The following is an 18,280-nucleotide window of genomic DNA, read 5'->3' on the forward strand; positions in this document are numbered from 1 at the left end:
TTACAAAATAGACTAATGAGTATTACATAGTGTACATGTGGTGTACATGAAACAGTATAAATTGGAAACAGGCATAAGGAAAACAAGAGTGACGTAGCCTGTGGATATATTAACTAGGCTTCTAGATACATTAAAAAATGTGTTAGATATTCCAGACTGCATTCCTGTTTTCCTAAAGTACAGCTCCAAGTTGATATAACAAAATAGGCTGTTTCCCAGCTTTGCCCAGCTGATTCTCTGCCCCAAACCTGGCATAGTATTTCTTCCTACCTTAAGTAGGTAAAATAAAAATATATCTTTCAATTTTATAGTTAGAAAGTATCTTACAGATTATTTGGTTTAACACTCTTGTTTTACAGAAAATAAAAGTTCAAAGATGTTGAGAAATTTGCCCAAAGTCTCAAAGACACATAATGGAGGAGCTGAGACAAAAATTAAATACTCTGGCCGGGGACAGTGGCTCATGCCTATAATCCCAGCACTTTGGGAGGCCAAGGTAGGTAGATCAGCTTGAGGTCAGGAGTTACCAGCCTGGTGTACATGGTGAAATCCCATCTCTACTAAAAATACATAAATTAGCTGGGTGTGGTGGCAGACACCTGTAATTGCTACTTGGGAAGCAGAGGTAGGAGAATTGCTTGAACCCAGGAGGCAGAGGTTGCAGTGAGCCAAGAGCAAGCCATTGCACTCTAGCCTGGGCAACAGAGCAAGACTCTGTCTCCAAATAAATAAATAAATAAATAAATAAATAAATAAATAAATAATCAAAGACTCCCTCTACGGTAGTGTTTTTTCCCTAGCACATTGCAAAGAAAGGAATCATAAAGAGCACCCTCTTTATGTATGGTCCACAGTGAAGGGTAGATCCAAGAGTTTAGGAATCTGGGCAAGCTTCTTAAGACAAAAAGATACCACTTCAATAAGATACTTTTTTTTTTGTTTTGGTAGCATACTTGGTGGTAGTCCTGTTCTGCAAAAAAATAATAAAAATAAAAAATAAAGTTTACAAAAAGAAACTAATTTAATTAAGAATTGTCCCAGAACCAGGTACCACGGCTCACACCTGTAATCCTGCTACTCAAGAGGCTGAGGCAGGAGGATCACTTGAGGCTAGGAGTTCAAGACCAGCCTGGACAACATAGTGAGAGCCAGTCTCTAAAAAAAAAAAAAAAAAAAAAAAAAAAAGCCTGGCATGGTGGCACACACTTGTATACTTGTATTCCCTACTACTCAGGAAGCTGAGGTGTGAGGATCGCTTAAGCCCAGCAGTTTGAGGCTGCAGTGAGCTATGTTCGCACCACTGCCCTCCAGCCTGGGCAAAAGAGTGAGACTCTGTCACAAAATAAATAAATAAATAAACAAATAAATAAATATATACAAATAAAAGTTGTGCAAAGCCGCTCTGTCTCAGAGAAAAAACAAGATGTTTCCTGATTTTCAAAGTTCTGATATATAATAGAAAGCAAAAGGAAAAACAAAGTAATGTGGTTTGCACATAAAGTTTATTATTTTAATGTGGCAAAGCAAAAAAAAAAATTTGTTTTTATCTTTCAATGTTATTGTGTTATGGTACAATTTTAGAAAATAAAAGTCTTATGTAATCTACTAACAAACATAAAATATAGGCTTTAAGACTAAATGATTGTCTTTTTTCACTAGAAAATTTATACAGATTTTATTTTAAATTATAACAATTTTATTCAGTAAATGATAAAAATCATGTATTATGTGTTTTATTATGAGTACTTCTATATCAACAATGGCAAAGCTCAAAAAGTAGATTTATTTGAATCAAAGAAAAAGCAAAAGAGAATGTAGGAAGGAAGAAAAGAAGAAAAACTATGAGCAATACTATTTCTCAGATTTACTTAAAATTAAGTTTAAAAATACTTACTGACAGCATGTGCAGACGCCGATGACCAAAATAATAAAAACTACCATAACTGCTATCAAACAAATCACCAGAATCTGTCCTCTGTCTCCTTTTAGGTAAAACAAGTCAACTCTCTCACACCTTGCTCCAATGTAGCCTTCATCACAGCTATAAAACAAGAAGAGGGCAAGGAAGTAAAAGATGCAAGACTTAAGAATCTCTACTTCTTTTCTGAAGAAATTAACAGTTTTAATTACTTGAAATTAATAAAGAACACAGTTCCTTTTTTAAAAAAAGGTACACTACTTTGTTGACTAGTGACTTCCATTTTTTTGCTTTGCTGAAAACCTGTCACCACTTGATCATTAGACATTATTAATATGTCTGATATAAATACACAAGGATGATGACAATTAACTAAAATGTATTTTAAAATTTTAGTCTCTGAATTCAAAAAGGAAAGGAGGATAAAATTTCCTCCACAGCATTCCCAGTGCTTAAATATCTCCATGATAAGGAACTCAAAAATCCCCAGGACTTCCCATTTCATCACAGGATAACGCAAATAGTTTTGATGTGTTCAAGCTGTCTTATAAATTAGATAAAAATTGTATGGTTTTATATGATCAAACGTACTAACGCAGGTAAAAGTTCATAATACAATGTTCCATAAATGTTAGATAGAGAGAATGTTCTATAAATGTTGTTTCTACAGAATTTCTTTCCTCCTTCCTCCACTGTAAGTGCTATCCATTGATTCTAGTTCTACTGCTTGAAGGCATCACAGATTAGGTCATGCCTTCTATTACTCTTCTATTCACTGCCTCCTTCATTACATCCCCGCAAACACATAGTTCTTGTCCTCTTTAGCTCCTTTATCTGATTCCTGAAACCACATTTGCAGATCTGTTCACCATTCTCTTCACTCTCCTCTAAATGGCTTCCCTTTTTTCCATGGCCCTCTTCAAGGGAATGACCAGAAATCAACAATCTCTCTTCATTTCCCTCATTCTCTCAGCTTTCTATCAATCTGCCTTAGGATATATCTAACATAAACAGATGTCCTAAATCTGAGATTACAGTTATGTATCCACTTGACCAAGCTGGGGCTTGTCTGAGTAACGCCCAGGGCTAACAACTCAGTGATTTGAGTACTCCTCATAGAATTATCTGAACTGCATCAGAGAATTAAGGTACTTTAAAAGTTTGGAGACATTTTACCCAAAATTATGTGTTGTAACCTCAGTATCTTAGTATTAATAAACATTTTCCTTTATTAATATTAGGGAAATAGTAATAGAAAATATTAATAAATATTTTCCTTAAAAGAATATTTCAAATGAAGTCAAAACACAAAGTGATACTTGGTCCTATACATAATTATTTAAATGTCAAAAAGATTAAATTCTTCTCCTTAGAAAACTTCTGTGCACCCCCATTTTCCTTTAAGAAAGGATTTACTGCTGGGCTGTTCTATACTTTATGCTCGAGAAAAGCCAACGCAGTCAATCCTCACAAAGCCTGTATTTCTCAAGTGAAGAGATCCCTTAATGCCAATATTGTAGCTGAGACAGTGCTTCAAAACAAATAAACAAAAAACAAGCTCAGTAACAGCCATCAGTTGAAAGGTGAGGCATAATGCAAGCAAAGGAGAAAAGACACCTAAAGGCATCTATAAAAGGACGCAAGGATGAATGAAAGAAAATTGTTTCCTGCATGAGATATCAAAAATCTGTCATACATAAGACTAAAACTAGGGAGGGGGAGAATCTTTTTTTTTTTTTTTTTTTTTTTTTTTTTTGAGATGGTGTCTCGCTCTGTCACCAGGCTGGAGTGCAGTGGCGCGATTTTGGTTCACTGCAACCTCCGCCTCATGGGTTCAAGCGATTCTCCTGCCTCAGCCTCCAGAGTAACTGGGATGAAACCGCGCGTGCCACCGTGCCCAGCTAATTCTTGTATTTTTAGTAGAGACAAGGTTTCACCATGTTAGCCAGGATGGTCTCAATCTCTCTCTCTCTCTCTCTTTTTTTTTTTTTCTAGTTCTTCTTCTTTTTTTTTTTTTACTATCATACTTTAAGTTCTAGGGTACATGTGCATAACGTGCAGGTTTGTTACATATGTATACTTGTGCCATGTTGGTGTGCTGTACCCATCAACTCGTCAGCACCCATCAACTCGTCATTTACATCAGGTATAACTCCCAGTGCAATCCCTCCCCCCTCCCCTCTCCCCATAAAAGGCCCTGGTGTGTGATGTTCCCCTTCCCGAGACCAAGTGATCTCATTGTTCAGTTCCCACCTATGAGTGAGAACATGTGGTGTTTGGTTTTCTGTTCTTGCAATAGTTTGCTTGACCTCATGGTCCACCCCTGTCGGCCTCCCAAAGTGCTGGGATTACAGGTGTGAGCCAACCCAACTGGCCGGGAATCACTTTTAATTGCATGTATAGGAGAAAGATTTGTCAGAGTTTTTATAAGGTTGGAATTAAATCTTACAAATATAATCTTTCCCAACTAGCTTAAATATTCCTCTAACAAATTTACTAAATGTGATATTTGTAAACAATAGCTTTGCCCATAAAATGCACGGCAATTACTTTCTACTCTTCTAGAATGTTTTCCTAATTATATGCTGTGGGATTGGTGGCTTAACAATGCTTTAACTGAATTCCTCATTAAGCAGTACTTCCTGTAAGTTGTACCCCAATGAATCCATGCTAAAAGGTCAAACCTTAACATAGCTGGTTATAGTGGTTCTTATGATATTTATGCTCTTCAGCAAACCAATAACATATCAGCTGATGTTTATTTTCAGTGAGTGTATCTCTTATGTAAGAGAAGAGGCAAAGAGAGCAGATTCTAACTTTTTTTTAATTAAACGGTGATTAAGTGGGTTTTTATTTAATAAGCATCTTATACTATTTAAAATCAGAAATAATTTTAAAAGATGTTCATGATCCTTAAGGGTACTGCAAAATTGGGCGTTGGGATCACTATTCTGAAATAACCACCAGAAACTGTTGTAAAAGATCTATAAACATTAACCTGATCCTTATTACCACCTTTGAGGTATGTGCTATCATTAACACCATTTTATAGATGAAGAAACTGATGCACAGAGAAGATAAGGTAATGGGGATTCAAAAAGGCAGTCTGGCTCCCAAGTTCATGCTCTTAACTGCATAGTAGATGTGCTGTGCTGCATGTATAAATAAAACTTATGTATCTGGAAACAAATTGTTCCTTTTCAAAGGAAGTACTGAGAAGATTACTAGGAGAAGATGTGCATTATTTGAAACACACTTTGGTTTTTCATGTAAAAACAAGAGTCCACAAACTCCCATGTTTGTGGGATCCCATGATCCCAAGAAAAGGAGATATTTCTGGTTTCTCAAGACAGCGTTATCACCAATGGCAAGAGAGTTTTGCCTGAATCTGTGCTATATCACCTGAAACATCAGTCCTAGGTTGATTTTCTACTACCCATTTCATAGCTATCTTGGGAGGATGAGGCAGGAGAAGCACATTAGCCTAGGAGTTTGAGTCTAGCTTGGGCAATATAGCGAGACCCTATCTAAAAAAAAAAAAAAAAATTGTTTTTAAAAAGTTGGGGCCGGGCGCGGTGGCTCATGCCTGTAATCCCAGCACTTGAGGATCACGAAGTCAGGAGATTGAGACCATCCTGGCTAACACGATGAAACCCCGTCTCTACTAAAATTACAAAAAATTAGCTGGGCGTGGTGGCAGGCTCCTGTAGTCCCAGCTAGTCTGGAGCCTGAGGCAGGAGAATGGCGTGAACCTGGGAGGTGGAGCTTGCACTGAGCCGAGATCACCCCACTGCACTGCAGCCTGGGCGACAGTGTGAGACTCTGTCAAAAAAAAAAAAAAAAAAAAAAGTGGAACTTTTTATTAATGGCATACTTAAATATGTTCTTAAAAAGTTGGAACTTTAAAAATTATTAAACTCTTGCTCTGTGCTGGGTACCACAATTAGTGTTTTTTGCATTTATTATTTTGCTTTCTTCACCACTTGACAGGACAGTATTATTACTCCTTGTAGATGATAAAACTGAGGCTCAGAAAAGGTAACTGACCCACTGTTAACACTGCTTATAATTGGGGAAAACAAAATCTTACTTTAGGTATATCTGACTCCAAAATCTGTGCCCCGTCTGTTATGATCTTCTGCTTCCCATTGACTGTGTATTATTCCTCTACTAAGAAGATGTTCCGTTCAGATTAAGGCCTTGGTCTGGAAATTTAGTGTAGTATTAGATGGACTGTAATAGAGGCACTATTTGTTCATGCATCAGTCATTTCTTGTGCACCTACTAAATTCTGAGGGCTGTGTTTGACACTGAAATACAAAAATGAATAAGCCATGAGCCCTGCCCTATAGGAGCTCACAGTCACAGAAGGCACATTGAAAGAAACCACCAGTTATGCTCCAGTGGATAAGAGCTTTCATAGAGGTGTGGCTAGATCACAGGGGAAGGCCATCTAAGTCAGACCTGGGTGTATGCCTGAGAAGGAGGAAGTCAGTGAAGGGGTGCACAAGGAGATGATGAGTGCAGTGCATCTTAAACCATAGCAAGAATAAGCTTTCTAGGCTACGAGAAGAGCATATAATAAATCATGAAATGAAATGTAGAATTTTAGAAGAGCATTTAGGAATATGGTGAGATATAGCTAAAAAATTAAGCCAGGATCAGGTGATCTAGGAAGGCTAAGAAATCAAGTGTAAACTTTACATTGAAGGGAACAATCTGTGTGTTGATCCTAGGCAGGTAGATTACACATTGTGATTTTCATTTTAGACGGCAGCAATATCAAAGAACAATAAATCTGCAGACATAGGAACCAATCACGAAAATGTATTAAGTTAAAGATCATTAATATTTTTAAAATTCAATATATGCTTCCAAACCAGGGAGCAATTAAATGAATTTTTTAAAAAATTAGATCTATCCCTCTCAACACACACACACACACACACACACACACACACATGCACACACACACACTTCCTTATTTTCTTACATTAGCAATTGTTATCTGCCTCCAAGTATTATCCACGCATATTTCTTTTTTAAATTAAATATATTTAAGTTTTTAAAAAGTTTATGACCCTTAAAGTTTCCAAAAATTAGGATTTGGAATCATTTTTCTGAGAAACTTATGAGAAGAACACTTATATACTGGGGCAACTATGCAGAAGAACATAAACGTTCTATGAACTTTAAGTCAAAATTGCACTTGGAGAATCACCTTCCACTTCTCTAAGGAAAGGTCCCAGGAAGCACATTAGTGGGACATCCTTTTAGAAGAAAACACATATTTAAAAGATGCAAAAAGAAAGTTGTGTATGCCTGAGTAAAACTGAACGAGGCTCAAATACAAAGAGTTGAAAAGAAAACTCTTCTCCCAATTCCCCACTGTACTAAACAGGCTTCGCTAATCTCTTATTTATAAATAAGACTAATTCCTTGCACTTAACTGACACCTTCAAAAGTAGCTCTTAATTTGGCAGGAATTTCCTCGTATTTACACTAACTATAAACCACCTAACACTTGCCAGAATAATTCATTTCCATTTGAACCACCCAGGAGATTATTTGAGCTGAAAAGAATCAGTTCTGCTGGCGCAAGAAATCAGAGGACACTGCCCAGCCCGGAAGTGAAGCTGAACTCTCACACACTCATATTTCAGGAGGAAAGTGTGTGTCAGTTTCTCCATAAGTAGTTGCTGAGTGGGCCCCTAAACAAGTGGCTGGGGGCAGAACCAGGCAGAACTGTGTTCGGACAGATGGCATGGTTAGCTCACACTTTCCAGTCCTGGCAATCCCCAGGCGGGCACCATTCTGCACCCTTTTGCTTGCTGGCTGAGGACACTCCACTTACACACAGGAGGGCGTCTGCTCGGTCACCACGAAGCGGCATCTCCCTTTGATGCAGTAATGCTTGTATTGCTTGGGGCACCTAGAGAAGTGGCCTTTCTGCTTTGATTGTGTGGTGGTAGCTGGAAAATGAGAAAAAGTTCAATAAATCAACTCTTTTTAAATATTCGCTTGTAAATAGAATCATATTCCTATCTTGCTGCCAGTTTCTCTGTAGAATATATTTGAATCTCTCATTTTTCTTTCTCTCTGCATTGGGATAGAATTCAGACTTTTGTGACTCCAAAATAGCTCTGGAGATTGGACAATGGGGATCATGGTGAGAATGTTACCTACTTTAATTAAGAATTGACTTCAACCTACCTTTCAGAAACTTTAGTGTCATTTAAAGGGTAAAACACAAGTATAAGAAGAAGAAGGCTTTCATTCCATGAACGCTATCAGAGCCATGCTAGAGAAGAGAGGTTTTTTGTTTGGTTGGTTTTGGGGTTTGGTTGTGGTTGTTTAACTTAAACACTTCCATAGTATTTCCTGGGTGCTAGATGCTGGTCTGTTTGCTTTTTGTATATTGTTCATTTAATGTTCATAATAGCCTTGTGAGGTAAGCACCATTTTAATCTCCAATTTACGGATGTACAAAGTACAACACATGGAGGTTAAGTCACCTTCCAAGATCACACAGATAGAAAGTGGCAGAACTGGGACTCAAACCCAGGGAGTGTGCCACTAAGTCCACGATCTTGACTGCCACATACACTCTGGCATTTTGTTGAGCCAGCCGCTCACCAGGTGTCTGTCACTGACTCTCAGCCTGATGCATGCAGAAGTCACACCTGCCTCCGTGGGCAATTGTCTCTCATTTGGCCCATGAATTCTTTCTGCTGTTCTGAAGGAGGAGGAAAATACTGAAAGCTTCATGCTCTGGATTTCACTCCTGAACTGACTTCCTTGCCTTACCCTTTTAGGGGTTTGATTGCCTAATTTTTCAACTGAGGGTAGTAACATGTAGCATTTCCCCATCACTGACATGTAAAATTTCAGTAAATAACAATCATCAAGAGAAACAGAACAGAAATACTAACTAGCTGTTTCGTCTGTTAATTTACAAGGGACATATGCCCACACCCACAGAAAACAACTAACGAGCCAGCTCCAGCCCAGGGTCAAACTTTCCATGTTCATGGTATAACCAACAGCTTGCAGGATCCAGGCGCCTGTGGAGCCAGGAGGACCATAGTGTGTTCATGTCAGAAGGGCATGTCACGCTAGGTTTGGTATGGCACCTGTCATCCCAATGACATTGAATAATCATTTTATGAATAGCAATGACTACTAAACATCTTAATTAATATTATGAAAAGGGTACATATAATTGCCCCAGGCCACCAGAGAGAGGAATCTCAAAGGACTTAGGATGATCTATACACTGCAAATTCCTGTGATTCCAGGTCACAGTGCAGAGTTTCAGGGGATGGCAGAATCTCACTGAGGAACTGGCTAACCTGGTTTGATTGGTGACTTGATAACCACCTATGCTGGCTGCTTGAACTACATGCCAGGTATTTGCTTGATACATGTCAACCAATGAGACTCATCAGAAGGACTGAAATTTCTTCCAGAAATAACTACAAAATGTATCAAAGACAAAGACCTGTGTATTTTGACAAATAAATTGATGTCAGCTTCCATTTGTTGAGTGTTTCCATTTCCAGAGCTCTGTAATAGGCAGTAGAAAACATCAAAGAAATAAAGGATACCCTATCTTATTATTTAAATTGGTAGATTAGAACAAACAAAAAACAAGAATAAGCAATTAACTGGCAAAAACAACCATCATAACCAGATAATAGTTTTAGTACACTGAAAACAGTGGAAGAAACACTGGATTCAGAGAAAGAAAATTTGTGTTTAATTTTCAACTCCACCTTTCATTAGCTGCATGAGTCTGGGCAAGCTAATTAGGCTGTCTGAACCTTTGTTTCCTCATCTGTAAGATAGACATGATAACATCTACATTGAAGGGCTGTTGAGAGATGCAATAAAAAAAGATATGTAGAAGTTCATAGCAGAATTCCTGGGACAGCAATCCCCTCAGCAAATGAGTTAATCCAAGAATCTTAAAATCTTGGCAATTCTAACAGCAATCTCGTATGAGTGTGAAGAATGTTGACCTAATCAAAGAGAAATGAATGGAAAATGTAGATTTTTTAGAGGAGGTGAACAAGCAATTGATTTATGGAGAATGTCAATAGCAAAGGCACAGAGTCAAGAATATGCAGGTCTAGTGCAGGTAGTGGGAGGCACATTTCACTGAAATGGAAGGATCCTGAAGGAGAATAGCAAAGAATGGCTGTGAATGAAAGTTAGAAACCTCAGATGTCAGTAGGCTGAAGTGTTTACACTTGAAACACAAAGCAAGAGAGAGCTGAAGATGATTCCTATGGATAAAATTAAATGGTATATATAAAAATACTTTAAACTGTGGAGCATTTTGTCGCCATATTATATAGGAGAGTATAGACTGGGCTCTTAGTGGGGGCAAAGAGACACATGCGATAAGAGTCTGGGCTAGGGAGATGGAGGGGAAGGAGATTAACTCAAGAGGCAGCAGACTTAATGACAGATCTTGTATGAACCAGAAAGACCTTTCCAGATTTGCAAAGCATACCTATCTTTAAATATCAAAGTCATTTGGCTATATATCCTAATCTTTACTTATTTCTCTAGTTGCTGTGCCCCTTTAAATGCACCCAGGCTTTTGATAAACACCATGCAGAGTATGATACCAAAAAGCAAATTAACCAGCAGCTGCTGAATGCAGTGATTTGATCAGCCTTCGTTCATCCAAGCAGCACAAATCTATGCCAAGGAAATGTTTGCCAGGTCTTGTTTTGATCGCTCACAGAGCTCTCTCCTTTGCCAAGTAAGCATGCTCTTAAATATTCTCAACATTATTTAGATTTTAAAACATTTCCATGCCACCAGGCAGAAAATGTCCAGTGATTTCTTTATGGAACTTTAAAACCTGAAAGCAAAATAAATCACACATACTGCCACACATACACATAAATACACATACACACACACATACACATACAAACCCAGATGGGATCATCCTGTCCTTGTCAAAATGAGAAGGCTTATCAGCATTCTTTTTTTTTTTTTTTTTGAACGGCACCTAAAATTTCAGTTCCTTATAATCTAGTATTCATCAAGTTCATGTTATCTAAAAATTGAACTATGGAACCCAATGTTTTCTGCCTGTCATGAGACCTGATGATATAGGGCACAGGAGGGTGAATATACCCTTCCATTCCAGAGATATTTATCAAGAAGAAGGAAAAGTTAATCCTATGACAAAAGAGGGATATGTCCTAAGTGTTGTGTTTCTCTGTTGTAAAGTGAATGACATAGTCTTGAAAATGTAGCAAGGTAGCAACCAGAAATATCCCTCTGATCCTAGAGGTGGTGGAACGCAATTGATCTTTTTTCCTCCCACATTACGCTTTTGCAACTCAAATTCCAAAAACAAAACATACCCCTGTCCCAGAGAATTTCACTGGAAAAGTACATCCACTAGTGGGTCAGGCTGCAACACAATCTCATAAGTGGATGGGCACCACAAGTAATATATATCGATCTCTTCATAAGACTCTATATTCCAAAGATGCTAAACACCAATTAAATAAGAAACGATTAGGATTACTGCAGGTCAGTGGATGTAAAAACCTAACTCTAAGGTTTGCAAAAGGAATCGGAAGGAGGGACATCTTTCTTAGATAACACAGCAATTAAACAAGAAGTAGTCATCCTCCTTGGGTCATATAGGTAGTTAGATGAGATGTACTAGATTCCCTTGGGCTAAGCCAAAGTGGAGGAATACAGTAGACACCTAAATGACTTAGTTTCCATATGGAATTTTCCTCAATTTGATGACATTTTGATTAAACATAGGATAGTTCCTTAGTCTCTATATGATTCTAGTTCTCAAGACAAAAGAGGCTTTGTGATGCCTTTGTGACTAAAACTCTGAGGAGTAGATCCATTACGTGTATCTTTCATAAAACCTTTGCTTATTTATTCTAACAGTGTTCATTCAAATGTATTTAATAATTTTGTAGATGACATTAATATCAGCAACTGTATTCTGAAGTCAACTCAAAGGTCAATCAGTACTACAACTGTTATTACAGTGCTTTTTCGTAATACCTATTATAATGGCTATAGCCTTATAGTGTCTCTAGCTCCGTTGTTAGATGCATAGTTAAATCTGTATGTACAAATGTAAAGGGAAAGGCTAAACTTTGAAATAGATGTCTCACAGGTGTTAACAAGGAGACTGAGGAAGAAAAACAACTATAAATTCATACTCCCACACAGATAGGAAGTAGAGCCTAGGGCTTTATTATTTTACTCCTTGGCTTCCAGGCATCTTCCCAATAGGGATTTCCTCCTTTTACAAACCTCTTAGGCCAAAATGTGAAGAAGAAAGTTTTATATATTTAAAGTTAATTTTCTTTTTTGTCTTGCCAGCTATCTCTGGTCAGGGGAATGTAAATTCACAGTGTCCTTGAAGAAATACATACTTTGAAAATTTATTTTAATTGAGGATTCCCATTTGTCTTACATCCAATGACATTTCCTCCAGAAAAGTGAAAGGGGACGTTACATCTCACAGAGGTACATGTTAACTTTTTTTGAGCCACTAGAATTTGCTTATATAGGAGTTCAGTGGTGCGATATGGACAGAATAGCATGTCTTTTAACTAAGAAGGCCCTGGCAACCATTTCTGAGCTTATAGGAATGGGCCTTCACCCAGAGCTGCCCTTTTTCATTTAATCCCTTTGGTGGAAAATAAAAGAATCAATGTTGAAGCATGGGTATCTTTGCATATGTTTAAAAATATTCATGGCTAGAGGAAAATAAAGATGAAGGGACAGGAAGAAAACTTATCTTTCCCTTGTTTTTCAAGAATGCATGCTATAGAATTCTTGTGTGCATGATGAATCCTTTGCTCATTCTTCTTTACAGGTTCCTCCTCGCCTCCCTCAACCTCTAAAATTTTGCAGATACAGCAGGGCTAGATACTCTTTCATCTCTTCTCCTTCCTGGGTAAGCTCATGAAGTCTCCTGTCCTAAACACAACTTTATGATAACAATTTCTAAATTTAGTTTACATCTTAGATATCATCCTTCAATCCCAACTGTCCCACTAACATCTTCACTTGGAGATCTAACTGACATTTCAACTTAACACTTTCAAAATAGAATATTTGATTTTCCTGTTGAAACTTGGTCTTTCCTTATCTCAGTAAATAATATCCATTCTTACATTATTTCAGCCAAAAATCTTGGAATTATCTTGACTTATTTCTCTCTTACCCTATATGCAATGCATCAACAAACCCTATTGGCTGCATTCAAAATATATGCAGAATATTCCCATGATCTCCACTACCCTGGTCTGAGCCCAGTAGCGTCTCAGGCTGGAAATCACTTCTATGACAACACCTTTAGCTAGTCTCTTTCCTTCTGCCTTTGCCCACTTGACTATCAAATCTGCATACAAAAACCAGAGTAATGCCATTAAAACTCACTCAGAGAAAAAGCTGAAGGCCTTATACTCCTTGGCAAGGCTCTGTTATACAGTACTCATTACCTCTCTTTCTCCATTACCTTTCTGACTTCATATTTGACCACTGTTCATTTTTGCATCCCTGACACCTGGACGACAGCCTGCTGCATAGTAGGTGCTCATAAATATTAGTAAGATGAATGAATGCAACACTCAAGTTAGAAAATGATACAGTCAGTACAGAAGATCTGTTCCGGCATCCTATTCATTTATTTTTCAAGAACCTACTGTTCTCATTTGCACTTTACCTTCAGGAAATGATTGTTATTCTTATTATTTTTAGCATTTTTCTCACACGTTCCACATTTTGATCTTCCCACATGATTCTAAGCAGTTTAGCATGGTGATTAACAACACACTTTCTAGAGAGATGATGTCTCTGAATTCATGTCAGGCTACTTTGTTTACTGTGTGATCTTGAACAGATTACTTTATCTCTCTGTGCCGCAGTGTCTTCATTTGAAAAAGGGAGTAATGTAGGTACCCCATAGGATTAAATGAATTTATATACATAAAACACTCAGAACAGTCCTTGGCACATAGTAGGAGATAAATAGATGATGGATGCTATCTTTTTGTTAAAAGTGTAATTGTTGATGATGATGCTACACCCCAAAGGAATAAAGTATAATAAAATAAATCACCAAATAAAGGAACGAAAGGAGGGCTGAAGGAAGGAAGGAAACAAAAAAGTAAAGAGGGAAGGAGAATAAGAAGGAGGGTGGAAAGGGGAAGAAAATTGATTTAAATAAGTTAATTAATGCTATCGTGACCATCATATAAGAGTAGGCCCATCTACCTTAGATTCTGAGAGATCAAGCTCAAAGATATTTAGCATAGTCTACCTATTAATTTTACCTGATATTTTAAGGTAATACAGTTATTTTAGCCTGATAATGTGAAAGGACAGTAGTAACATAAATAACGCTACTCAATGCCACAAAAATTTCAAGAAGCTCCATCCTTGATTAAAATTTTCAAAATCAAATCAATTGATTTTCAACACCTCTAGAATTGTGTTCTTGAGATGTTTTTTGTTTGTCTTCTGTTTTCTAATAGGCTACTAGGAGAAGAAGAGTAAACCAAAGAAATAATTAAGCATTTTTGCTCTGTATTTCTGGTTTCTCATTGATTTCTCAACATACAGCCATGTTGAAGTCTGTCTTCTCTCCATCTCTAGATAATATTCCCCAAATAGTAAAATGTGTAACTATATTTTTAAGCCCATTTGCAAGAAAAAATTCTATATCCTATATAGGAAAATACAAAATAATTTTTCTGACATTATATTATTATTGTGATATTTAAGCAAAGTGATCTTCCACCAAATCACTACTGTATTTGTATCTTAATTATGCCAATAACTTTACTAAAATAATTTACAAATAATATTTTCTTAAAATTATTGTAAGTCAGTGACAAGTTGCATCCTGCATGGTCTTAGCGTGCCACAGGCCTAATCACTCATGGTGTAAAAGAAAGTTTCCCCATGTAGAGATTACAGTATATGGTCTCTATTTTAAATTTTTTTAAGTCAAAAACTCATTTTTGCCTTATTTGCATAGTTTTCAGCTTTTACATTTATTTGTAAATAATACATTCATATTTAATATTTGTAAAATAGTTTACAAAATTTACAATAATTGTACTAAAATATTTATAAGATCTACAAATGCAGGCTTAACCTCCTGAATGGGAGGGAAAGGGAACATACAAGCAATAGTGATAAAAAAAGAATCAGAGATTAATAAATTTCGCTTTTCATGGATGCTGAGGGGGTGGGGAGATAGCCAGAGATTGGTTGCAGGATACAAAATTATAGTTAGATAGGAGGAATAAAGTTCTAATGTTCTCTAACACTGTGGGATAACTATAATTAACAATAATTTACTGCATATTTTGAAATAACTGAAAGAGAAGATTTTGAATATTTTCAACACATAAAAATGATAAATGCTTGAGGTGATAGATACTTGCTAATTACCCTGATTTGATCATTGCACATTGTATACATGTGTTGAAATAGCTCACTGTATCCTATAAATATGTATAATTATTTTGTCAATTAAAAATAATCATAATAAATTTTAAAGAAAACAGAAAATATACCAAAAAATAATTATTTGGACATGTCCCCAGACTATGTCTCAGAAAAGAAATTACAACTAATTCAGAGAAAATTATGGATTTGAGTGGGTGAACAAAAATAACTACTTCCTCAGTGATCCTCCAGAGAAAAAATTAGAGATAAATTTAAAAGCTAAAACTATGCAAATAATGCAAAAACAAGTAATTAAATTTTAAAAAATTAAAAATAAAGATCTTATACTGTAGCCTCTACACTGTGGGAAACCGGCTTTTACACAGTGAATGATTAGACCTGTGGCACGCTAAGACCATGCAGGCTGTAACTTGTCACTGAGTTACTATGGAAGACGTGTGATGGGAAGGTCTGCATTAATGGGCATAGACTTTGAAAATGAAAATTTTGGTGCTGGAAGCAGAAAGCTGCCTAAGACAACAAAATGGCTTAGAGTGAGAGATTGGGGATTATTCTGTTCAAGGATTTTCTTAGACCCCTCTTTTTGTTAAAGGGTATTAGAGAGACATATAAAAACTACATCCATTTGTAGTACATAAAGAATTAGAAAACAGCGCCCATCAACCAATGAATGGATAAAGAAAATGTGATTTATATACACCATGAAATACTACCTGACCATAAAAAGGAACAAAATAATGTCTTTTGTAGCAACTTCAATGGAGCTGGAGGCCATTATTTTAAGAGAAGTAATGCAGGAATGGGAAACCAAATAGTGTATGTTCTCATTTATAAGTGGGAGATAAGCTATGAAGATGCTCTATTAATCTGTCCTCATGCTGCTAATAAAGACATACCCAACACTGGGTAACTTATAAAGGAAAGAAGTTTAATTGACTTACAGTTCCACATGGTTGGGGAGGCCTCACAATCATGGTAGACAGTGATTGAGGAGCAAAGTCATGTCTTACACGGCAGCAGGCAAGAGAGCTTGTGCAGGGGAACTCCCATTTATAAAAACATCAGGACTCGTGAGACTTATTCAATACTATGAGAACAGTATGGGGGAAATCGCCCCCATGAATCAATTATTTCCACCTGGCCCTGCTGCCTTTGACACCTGGGGATTATTACAATTCAATGTGAGATTTGGGTGGGGACACAGTCAAACAATATCAGATGCAAAGGCACAAGAAAGCTATAATAAACTTTGGGGACTGAGAGGGGAAGATTGGGAGCAGGGTGAGGGATAAAAGACTGCATAGTGGATATAGTGTACACTGCTTGGGTGATGGGTGAACTAAAATCTTAGAAATCACCACTGAAGAACTTATCCATGCAACCAAAACCACCTGTACCTCCAAAACTATTTTTTTAATTTCACTTTAAGTTCTGGGATACATGTGCAGAATGTGCAGGTTTGTTACATAGGTATACACATGCCACGGTGGTTTCCTGCATCTATCAACCAGTCATCTAGGTTTTAAGCCCCCCATGCATTAGGTATTTGTCCTAATGCTCTCCCTCCCCTTGCCACCCGTCCCCCAACAGGCCCTGATGTGTGATGTTTCCCTCCCTGTGTCCATTCCCACTTATGAGTGAGAACATGTGGTGTTTGGTTTTCTGTTACTGTGTTGGTTTTCTGTTACTGTGTTAGTTTTCTGAGAAAGATGGTTTCCAGCTTCATCCATGTCCCTGCAAAGGACATGAACTCATTCTTTTTTAAGGCTGCATAGTATTCCATGGTGTATATGTGCCACATTTTCTTTATCTAGTCTATCATTGATGGGCATTCCTCCAAAACTATTGAAATAAAAACTGTTTTAAAGAAAAGAAAAAAGAGGAGTAACATCATCAAGATGGCAGAATAGAAAGCCTCCAACTATCCTACCCTCCACAAACACACTGAGTCAACATTACAAAATAAAGACAAATTCTTTTGTAAGAAATTCAGAAAATAGTTGAGAAGCTCCTGTCCTCTAAGCGAATGCAAAAGTAGCCACATTGAAGAAGGTAAAAAAATCTGAGACAGTCTCTCATCATAATCCCTACCCCTAACACAGCATCGCATGATCAGAAGAAAAGTTTCTAGATCTCAGAACAAAGAGAGTTGGACTAGCACAAAGCCTCGAAGGGCCCCCAAGTCTTCAACCAGACTGATTAATGAGAGTCTCCTTCATAAGGCCAGTCCATGAAGAGAGGAGAGGTAGCTGTTTTCTCTAATGCACAGACACCAACACAGCAAGTTAAGAAAAATGAAGGAACAGGTAAATACATCCTAAAGAAAAAAAAAAAACACTAATGAAATGAAGATGTATAATTTATTTGACAGAGAATTTAAAATAACTATCATAAAGATGCTCAATGAAGACAGGAGAACAATACATGAACAAAGTGAAATTTTCAAGAAAGAGGTAGAAAATATTTTTTTTAATCAAACATAAATTTTCAAGCTGGGTAATTCAGTAACTAAGCTGGAAAATTCAATAGATGGGTTCAACAGCAGACTGTGTCAAGCAAAAGACAGGATTAGCAAACTTCAAGACAGATAATTGGAAATTATACAATCATAGGAGCAAAAATTAAAAAAGAATTTTAAAAAGTGAAAAAGCTTAAAGGACTTATGAAACACCATAACTACAGGCAGACCAATATACATCTGATAGTAGTCTAAGAGGAAAAATAGAAAGGGGCAGAAAGCTTATTCAAAGAAATAATGCCCCAAACTTACCAAATCTAAGGAAAGAAATATACATACATAATCAGAAGACCAACATATTTCAAAAACATAAACCCAAAGAAATCCACACCAAGACACCTCACAATCAAATTGTC

General features: G+C 36.9%; 1 protein-coding gene across 2 annotated transcripts in view; it reads right to left on the reverse strand.

Annotated features, from left to right (window-relative positions):
- The window catches only part of BTC (betacellulin), a 51,260-nt gene that overhangs the window by 3,664 nt on the left and 29,316 nt on the right, over positions 1 to 18,280 (reverse strand). For both annotated transcript variants that reach the window (XM_031664504.1, XM_003898757.5), the window contains 2 exons: positions 7,773 to 7,890; positions 1,895 to 2,041 (listed from right to left, as the gene is read on the reverse strand). In XM_031664504.1, the coding sequence (XP_031520364.1) occupies positions 1,895 to 2,041; positions 7,773 to 7,890 (265 nt within the window). The remainder of the gene's footprint in view (positions 1 to 1,894; positions 2,042 to 7,772; positions 7,891 to 18,280) is intronic.

Source organism: Papio anubis, chromosome 3, assembly GCF_008728515.1.
Source record: "Papio anubis isolate 15944 chromosome 3, Panubis1.0, whole genome shotgun sequence".
NCBI lineage: Eukaryota > Metazoa > Chordata > Mammalia > Primates > Cercopithecidae > Papio > Papio anubis.